The sequence below is a fragment of the Phalangium opilio genome, unplaced genomic scaffold (assembly GCF_054372755.1).
Source record: "Phalangium opilio isolate 3A_F unplaced genomic scaffold, DU_Popi_V2 ptg000089l_1, whole genome shotgun sequence".
Lineage (NCBI taxonomy): Eukaryota > Metazoa > Arthropoda > Arachnida > Opiliones > Phalangiidae > Phalangium > Phalangium opilio.
In genome coordinates this window covers 4,121,078-4,130,163 of record NW_028324194.1, presented here as the reverse complement: position 1 = coordinate 4,130,163, position 9,086 = coordinate 4,121,078, and the positions used below count along the sequence as shown (strand labels likewise).

The 9,086-nt window shown below is 33.6% G+C and overlaps 2 protein-coding genes across 2 annotated transcripts; one reads left to right on the top strand and one right to left on the bottom strand.

Annotated features, from left to right (window-relative positions):
* Nucleotides 1-209: 209 nt before the first annotated feature.
* LOC149647082 (uncharacterized) lies at nt 210-857 on the bottom strand. The gene is made up of 2 exons (XM_089849692.1): nt 516-857; nt 210-440 (listed from the first exon to the last, which is right to left on the bottom strand). The coding sequence occupies exons 1-2, from the start codon at nt 784-786 to the stop codon at nt 247-249; spliced, it is 465 nt and encodes a 154-aa protein (XP_089705818.1). The 5' UTR covers nt 787-857; the 3' UTR covers nt 210-246.
* A 4,419-nt stretch (nt 858-5,276) lies between these two features.
* Nucleotides 5,277-5,924, top strand: LOC149647081 (uncharacterized). Its single transcript, XM_089849691.1, has 2 exons — nt 5,277-5,618; nt 5,694-5,924. Exons 1-2 carry the CDS (start codon nt 5,348-5,350, stop codon nt 5,885-5,887), a joined length of 465 nt encoding a protein of 154 aa, XP_089705817.1. The 5' UTR covers nt 5,277-5,347; the 3' UTR covers nt 5,888-5,924.
* Nucleotides 5,925-9,086: the final 3,162 nt, after the last annotated feature.

Sequence of the window (9,086 nt, the reverse complement as noted above, 5' to 3'; positions counted from 1 at the left end):
TATTTACTACCCCCCCCCCCGCAAACCAATTTTTTGAGGTGTTTACCCCCAATAAACCCCCCCATCTGTGACGTATGCAATATCTTTGAAAATATTCTTATTTTAATTAAAGAGGACCATTATAAAAAATGTACATTATACAAACTAACAATTACGAAAACCGTTCTCCTTTATGATCTATTATTTTGTATGCCAATAAGAAATCCATATTTAAATGCAATAAACTTAACTTTAATTTTTTAAATTTTACACTATTAGCATTAAATTTATACTGTCCTCGTTCTGGTATACGAAATCAGCGTATAAAAGGCTCTTTTCCAATGCGCACGGACGATGACGGGCTAACGTGTTTCTTTGGTGGTCATAGAGACAGGTGACACGTGTCTCACCTTCTATATCCATGGCCTTTGGACAATCCACGTCATTCAAATTTATGACTTCTTTATTTAAAATATTAAAAAGAAAGAAACATTTTTGATTACCCTTGCAATATATACGGTCTGCGAACCGGGTACCTAACATGAGACAGCGACGAAGATTATGATAAGGCGTTTCTCCTCGTCCAAATGAGATTCCGTGTAAATTTCTGGTGATATAGCTATTGAGTCGTTGTGTAGACGAAAGAAGCGTAGATTGACTATAAGGCGGTAAAAATGTCCATGACACTATTCCTGGAAGTTTAGTAACAGTAGCACAACTTAGTTCTTTAACAATCAGATCGCCTGCGAGGTTGCATTTTTCGTCCTTCCCGTGTAGATACTCAAAGTCAACTACTACAGATTTCATGTTATCTAGAAGATAGTTTCCTAAATGATGATTCTCCAAATGGTTGGAGTGCGGTTTATATACTTTTCAAAGTCCTTTCACAGTATATTAGCTATAGAGTATAAATCACATGACGGAGGGGGGTGGCATGCTGAAACACGTATGACAATAGCTCTTAAGAGGTCCAATCGTTGCCCCCAAATTGACAGTCGGCATAACAATAGAACTGTGTTTTCGACAGAAGATTAGAAATGCAGAGACAACAATCTCTTTTTAATGTCAGGCGGTCAAACATTCTCCACAAAAGGTATATTGACAGATGTCTTAAAAGGGGATGTAAAGGTAAATAATGAGCCCATGGCTAAATTTATTAGACAGATAATTATAGTTTTGTTGAACCCATGTACCCTTAAAGCATTAACGTCTAAAGTACTGTACCAAGAATGCGTACGAGATCTTAGATAAATCTTCAAACGTTTCTTTGTGATATTGTGTATACTAGTTTTTAGCTAACGTTTCAAAAACTTTAACATAAGAATACGCCTACAGTCAAACCATTCAGCAGTGAGAAAAAATAGGCATTTCAACGTTTCTTATTGTATTGTGTATTTTATTACAATTCTGTATACTAGATTTAGCTAAGGTTTCAAAAACTGACATAAAAATACGCCTACAATCAAACCATACAATTCAACAAAAGGATTAATTATTATAACAAAGGAATTGATGCGTCATTCCATTATAGTCTGTCAAACGAAAGAAGAGCCCTGAGAAATTTGTCCAAATTGATGTCGCCACCATCGACCCCATAGTACTTTATCAACTTGTTTTGTTTTGTCAATAGTCGTCTGTAATATAGTCTGCTATAAACAGATAGGCTTAATCGCAATAGAACCAATACATTTTGCAATATATATTTAATATGTTTATGTTTCATGGTTTTTTACGATCATCGAGTATTAAAGAATATAAAACAAAATTAACGACAAGACACCAGTTTTATCTTTGTTGAACTAGCATTGCAATATATTTTAATGACATAATAGCAGACTATATTACAGACGACTATTGACAAAACAAAACAAGTTGATAAAGAACTATGGGGTCGATGGTGGCGACACCAATTTGGACAAATTTCTCAGGGCTCTTCTTTCGTTTGACAGACTATAGTGGGTTTTACGACAGTAAACTTTGGTCTCCGAAGATGCATTGTTAAGAAAAAATTTCTTCAATCAATCAAATATTGACAGGTTTATTGAAATGCTAGGAGTAATAGATAAATAGGTCAAGATTACTATTGTATAATTTATTTACTCGTAAACTATTATGTAGTCAAGTACACAAAAGTTGTCAAGAATACGTCAGATCTTGGAGATTAACCCTCCAAAAACTACTTATTGTATTATTTATTTTATTGATTTTAGGGGTACTGGAATTCCTTAATCTCTGGTTTCTGAACGTTGACATAAAAATACGCTTACAGTCTAACAATGGGACAGTCAAGGTCAATAGAGTAATTCGCAAAGCACCAAGGGCGAAGGCATCTTCATTTATAGTATTTATAATAAAAGAATTTAGCTTGAATAAGAAAAATATTTCGTTGAATTGTTCAATCAAATATTGACAGGTCTATTTTTTCTAAAAAATGGGCGAGTAATCCATAGGAATATAATCAACAGGGAAGGGGGGGGAAATGTATTGGATAAATAAGATAATCGTATAGTTGTTCAATTTATCTATCCATAGATCACTAGGTAGAGTAGGATGAAAGCACCTTACGTATAACCAAAGGAGAAAATGTAATAGATAATAGCTAGGCATCCTAAAATACAATGGAACTGAAGGGTGAAGAAGCCGAGCAGATATATTCAGCAGGGGGAAGGTGTGGAGGATGTTCGACAAATAAGATCTAACCATAGATTAATAGGTTGAATTGTAGAATGACGATCCCTTAAGTATAACACAAGGAGAAAATGTATTAGACAAATCACAAAATGTTACTGTTTTGTGTATTCTGTTATATAACCATTTATAAAATCAATATCAGTTATAAAAAAAAAAAAAAACATTTTTTGATAATTTTTTTTTTAAACTTTAATGCTTTTATAATTTTTTTTCTTAACTTTATTTTAAACTTTTTTTTCTTAACTTTATTTTAAACTTTTTTCCTTAACTTTATTTTAAACTTTTTTCATTTCTTTTCTTAACTTTATTTTAAACTAATTTTTTAACAAAATACTTTTCAAACACATCTGCACAGATTTTTTCAGGTTTTTAGTACTTTTTTCCTTTTTTAAACATTCTAATAACTATCAAAGACTTTCGTTGTTGAATATAGTGATAATCTTTAGTAAAGTGTATTAGGCCCTAGATATGCAAATTTATTATAATATCGCCAATCTAAAAGAACATATTCTTAAAGATAGTGTAAAATTATCAAATTTGCAGGAGGAAAAAATGGTGAAGAAGGGCTAGTGTATTATCCCTCCCTCTACAGAGGGAGGGATAACCGCCTTCAACCTGAAGTCGGACTTGCCCTTCTTCACCATTTTTTCCTCCTGCAAATTTGATAATTTTACACTATCTTTAAGAATATGTTCTTTTAGATTGGCGATATTATAATAAATTTGCATATCTAGGGCCTAATACACTTTAATAAAGATTATCGTTATATTCAACAACGAAAGTCTTTGATAGTTATTAGAATGTTTAAAAAAGGAAAAAAGTACTAAAAACCTGAAAAAATCTGTGCAGATGTGTTTGAAAAGTATTTTGTTAAAAAATTAGTTTAAAATAAAGTTAAGAAAAGAAATGAAAAAAGTTTAAAATAAAGTTAAGGAAAAAAGTTTAAAATAAAGTTAAGGAAAAAAGTTTAAAATAAAGTTAAGAAAAAAAAAGTTTAAAATAAAGTTAAGAAAAAAAATTATAAAAAAATTAAAGTTTAAAAAAAAAATTATCAAAAAATGTTTTTGTTTTTTTTATAACTGATATTGATTTTATAAATGGTTATATAACAGAATACACAAAACAGTAACATTTTGTGATTTGTCTAATACATTTTCTCCTTGTGTTATACTTAAGGGATCGTCATTCTACAATTCAACCTATTAATCTATGGTTAGATCTTATTTGTCGAACATCCTCCACACCTTCCCCCTGCTGAATATATCTGCTCGGCTTCTTCACCCTTCAGTTCCATTGTATTTTAGGATGCCTAGCTATTATCTATTACATTTTCTCCTTTGGTTATACGTAAGGTGCTTTCATCCTACTCTACCTAGTGATCTATGGATAGATAAATTGAACAACTATACGATTATCTTATTTATCCAATACATTTCCCCCCCTTCCCTGTTGATTATATTCCTATGGATTACTCGCCCATTTTTTAGAAAAAATAGACCTGTCAATATTTGATTGAACAATTCAACGAAATATTTTTCTTATTCAAGCTAAATTCTTTTATTATAAATACTATAAATGAAGATGCCTTCGCCCTTGGTGCTTTGCGAATTACTCTATTGACCTTGACTGTCCCATTGTTAGACTGTAAGCGTATTTTTATGTCAACGTTCAGAAACCAGAGATTAAGGAATTCCAGTACCCCTAAAATCAATAAAATAAATAATACAATAAGTAGTTTTTGGAGGGTTAATCTCCAAGATCTGACGTATTCTTGACAACTTTTGTGTACTTGACTACATAATAGTTTACGAGTAAATAAATTATACAATAGTAATCTTGACCTATTTATCTATTACTCCTAGCATTTCAATAGACCTGTCAATATTTGATTGATTGAAGAAATTTTTTCTTAACAATGTATCTTCGGAGACCAAAGTTTACTGTCGTAAAACCCACTAATGGAATGACGCATCAATTCCTTTGTTATAATAATTAATCCTTTTGTTGAATTGTATGGTTTGATTGTAGGCGTATTTTTATGTCAGTTTTTGAAACCTTAGCAAAATCTAGTATACAGAATTGTAATAAAATACACAATACAATAAGAAACGTTGAAATGCCTATTTTTTCTCACTGCTGAATGGTTTGACTGTAGGCGTATTCTTATGTTAAAGTTTTTGAAACGTTAGCTAAAAACTAGTATACACAATATCACAAAGAAACGTTTGAAGATTTATCTAAGATCTCGTACGCATTCTTGGTACAGTACTTTAGACGTTAATGCTTTAAGGGTACATGGTTTCAACAAAACTATAATTATCTGTCTAATAAATTTAGCCATGGGCTCATTATTTACCTTTACATCCCCTTTTAAGACATCTGTCAATATACCTTTTGTGGAAAATGTTTGACCGCCTGACATTAAAAAGAGATTGTTGTCTCTGCATTTCTAATCTTCTGTCGAAAACACAGTTCTATTGTTATGCCGACTGTCAATTTGGGGGCAACGATTGGACCTCTTAAGAGCTATTGTCATACGTGTTTCAGCATGCCACCCCCCTCCGTCATGTGATTTATACTCTATAGCTAATATACTGTGAAAGGACTTTGAAAAGTATATAAACCGCACTCCAACCATTTGGAGAATCATCATTTAGGAAACTATCTTCTAGATAACATGAAATCTGTAGTAGTTGACTTTGAGTATCTACACGGGAAGGACGAAAAATGCAACCTCGCAGGCGATCTGATTGTTAAAGAACTAAGTTGTGCTACTGTTACTAAACTTCCAGGAATAGTGTCATGGACATTTTTACCGCCTTATAGTCAATCTACGCTTCTTTCGTCTACACAACGACTCAATAGCTATATCACCAGAAATTTACACGGAATCTCATTTGGACGAGGAGAAACGCCTTATCATAATCTTCGTCGCTGTCTCATGTTAGGTACCCGGTTCGCAGACCGTATATATTGCAAGGGTAATCAAAAATGTTTCTTTCTTTTTAATATTTTAAATAAAGAAGTCATAAATTTGAATGACGTGGATTGTCCAAAGGCCATGGATATAGAAGGTGAGACACGTGTCACCTGTCTCTATGACCACCAAAGAAACACGTTAGCCCGTCATCGTCCGTGCGCATTGGAAAAGAGCCTTTTATACGCTGATTTCGTATACCAGAACGAGGACAGTATAAATTTAATGCTAATAGTGTAAAATTTAAAAAATTAAAGTTAAGTTTATTGCATTTAAATATGGATTTCTTATTGGCATACAAAATAATAGATCATAAAGGAGAACGGTTTTCGTAATTGTTAGTTTGTATAATGTACATTTTTTATAATGGTCCTCTTTAATTAAAATAAGAATATTTTCAAAGATATTGCATACGTCACAGATGGGGGGTTTATTGGGGGTAAACACCTCAAAAAATTGGTTTGCGGGGGGGGGTAGTAAATACCTTCGTATAACGGGTAGATACTCGAGCATCAAGCCATCTTATGCGTTAGCATCTCGGTCTGCGACGACTGCATTGAAGAAACGTCCCTCGATTTTAATTGTATTAAATGTAATCAATTTGGGCCTCACAAACAACGCTTCACAGGTGACAAACCCGTGTTTCCTCCAATGCACCTTACGTAATATGTAATTCTTTTTTGGTAAAAATGTCCCTTAAAATGTGTGCTAAATAGAAAACATATGAAACAGTCTAGCCATATCCGTGTATACTTTACTCTGAAATGTTAAGATCGGTAAGATTTTTAGCATAATAAGCAATATTCCGGTATATTTCATTCATTTGACCACATCTCTTTCGGTATGGCCGAAAATGTTCATGGAAACCTCAAAAAACTAGGGTATGTCCCCATGCCACGTACGGGTCATCTACACTGCCCTCATTGTGATGGGACTTTAAAAGACGTGCCTGACTGCGGCCAATTAAATTATTTCTGCACATCACGTGATTGTGCGCACTTCAGACGTTGTGTTTTAGTTCAGTCTAAAAACCTTATCCGTATGTCGACCCAAAAAGAGCGAAGACATCTTCTTGACGAGCGAAACTTTTGTACTCTGTGCGGTGAGTTTAAATACCGGATTAAGGACTTGTGCCCGTGTTACAATTGGACGGATGATTCACCAGAGATTTAAATCAGGTACAACAGTGACTTTCGAGATGAAATAGAATTGTGGAAGCATCATAGTTAATACAAATCAACTTTAGCTTCATAAAAAAGGGTATGTTTCACTTTGCATTATAACAATGTTTGTATTTTAATCCATATTCATGTGTATTTTAGCCTGTATTCAGCTATAACTTTTGCATGTATTTTATATAAATCCCTTGTAGTTTAGTAATATTTGTATGAAATTCCGTATTAGTTAGTGCAGGGTAAAATTGTTTTTTTTTTGGGAGGATTATATAAATGCCAGTATTTTAATCAATATTCATGTGTATTTTAGTAGTAGTCAGCTATAACTTTTGCATGTATTTTATATAAATCCCTTGTAATTTAGTAATATTCGTATGAAATTCCGTATTAGTTACTAATAAGCCACTAGTGCAGGGTAAAATTGGTGTTTTTTTTTGGTAGTATTATATAAATGCCAGTATAAAGATATCATTCTTTTTACTCCTGGCCTCAAGATGAAAACTATAAAAAAGCTTTAAGCAGCGCTGGCTTTTATTCGTTACATACCGATGATCTAGTACAATGCTTCGAATGTAATGGGATTTTGCTAGCCTGGAAACCGACCGATAATCCTTACGAAGAACATTTAAAACATTTCCCTAAATGTAATTTTATCAGAGGTGGGCCTACTAAAAATATACCCTTTACCATTGACGAAACAGAGACGTACACCAAAAATATAAAAATCAAAACTGAAGAAAAAACACCGGAAAACCCCTTAGAAAACACGGAAGAACCTTATCATACATTTAAAGTTAAAACTAAAGATCTCGAAAGATTAGTTTTGGAGCTCTACGTTAGAAAACAACTCAACGCGTTGTATATCAAAGAAAAAATTAATGACATACTTAAGATTTAAAAATAGTATTAAAATTTATCATCTTCCTTACGAAGATAGAAGGAATTATTTTAGAATAAATCAAATGCATTTTAAAATGAAAATTGAAAAAATATCTTTAATATTAGAACCTATACTTTTAAAGTAAATAAATAGTTTTTTACTTTATGGTCTTTATTTATAAGCTTACTCATACAGATAACTTACTTTATGTTACGGTCTTTATAAATTTATTCCTACAAAACCATCATTTGTTATAAGCCTATACAATCAATCAAATATTGACAGGTAAAGAGAGGAGATCGAAAAAACCCGACTCCTCCCCCTTGAGTGGCCGCCATCTTTGTTCGGTATACTGGCTGCACCCTCTCTGGCGTGTTAACGTTTTAAACCAACTTTAACCTCGTTCAAACGCGAAAATAACACTAAAGAAAATAGGACAGCGCGGAGGTTGTGACTCTTCCTTGAGATACGCCTATGCCAAATTCTCCCGTTTGGTGGCGTACGAGCGTTATTTTCGGGAAGAATGACATCAACTACAACTCTGATTGGCTGATACCATTTTAAACACCTCGCGCGCTTGAGCGTCTCGAAATGAATGTCAAGCTAAGGCAAAGGCAGGAAAATATGGCAGTCCGACACTTTCCCCTATTTATTTTTGGTTATATAAATCCGAGGTTTTTCAAACGAAGCTTCTCATTCCCTTTAAAGAAGCAGTAATATAAGTGGAAGGGGGAAAAGGGGAGGGTAGGAGTTCGTATCTCACTCTCCTTCGATTTTAGCTAACGCGCACGCGCCTGTAACCGCCAGGGAGGAGAGACCTGCTACCGCCAGCTCCCACTTCCATTTCAAAGCCGGTTTTTAAATTTGACGCATGCGCGCGGACACCGCGGCGAGTTACTGAGAGACGAGTTTAGCCACGAAGAGAACCAATCCGCCTATTCACATTAGTATTACCTCTGAAGTCTCTCATCCCTGTGAGAATTAAGAAAGAGCTCAACAATTTATTTTAACAAGAACGACCCAAGGGCTCGTAATAGCAGCCACATCGTACCATACTTAACAGGAGTACAGAAAATTTGAGTGAATAGCCTTTCGATGCGCTACTGTTTTAAAATTATTACTGATTTTTTTTTACTTCAGTGAGGATGCGCCACAGTGATAAAACGAAATACCCATTAAAAGAAGCACATATAATCAGAGTGAATAGCCCCTCGGTGCCCCAACAAAAACTATAATCCCCTAATCCTTACTAAATTTACATATGTTATAATTGTTATATCCGGGGCCACAAGCTAGTACTTTCTTTTAAAATTCTTCTCGATTTGAGGAGAAATACACGTAAATTCTAATAATAAACACCATTCAAAATACAACGTCGCTATTT

What these genes read in the sequence shown, in the direction of transcription:
- LOC149647081 (XM_089849691.1), top strand. Translation starts at nt 5,348, where the DNA reads ATGAAATCTGTAGTAGTTGACTTTGAGTATCTACACGGGAAGGACGAA. An exon ending in TCGTCGCTGTCTCATGTTAG is followed by an intron (nt 5,619 to 5,693) that starts GTACCCGGTTCG and finishes TTTTAAATAAAG; the next exon opens with AAGTCATAAATTTGAATGAC.
- LOC149647082 (XM_089849692.1), bottom strand. Translation starts at nt 786, where the DNA reads ATGAAATCTGTAGTAGTTGACTTTGAGTATCTACACGGGAAGGACGAA. An exon ending in TCGTCGCTGTCTCATGTTAG is followed by an intron (nt 441 to 515) that starts GTACCCGGTTCG and finishes TTTTAAATAAAG; the next exon opens with AAGTCATAAATTTGAATGAC.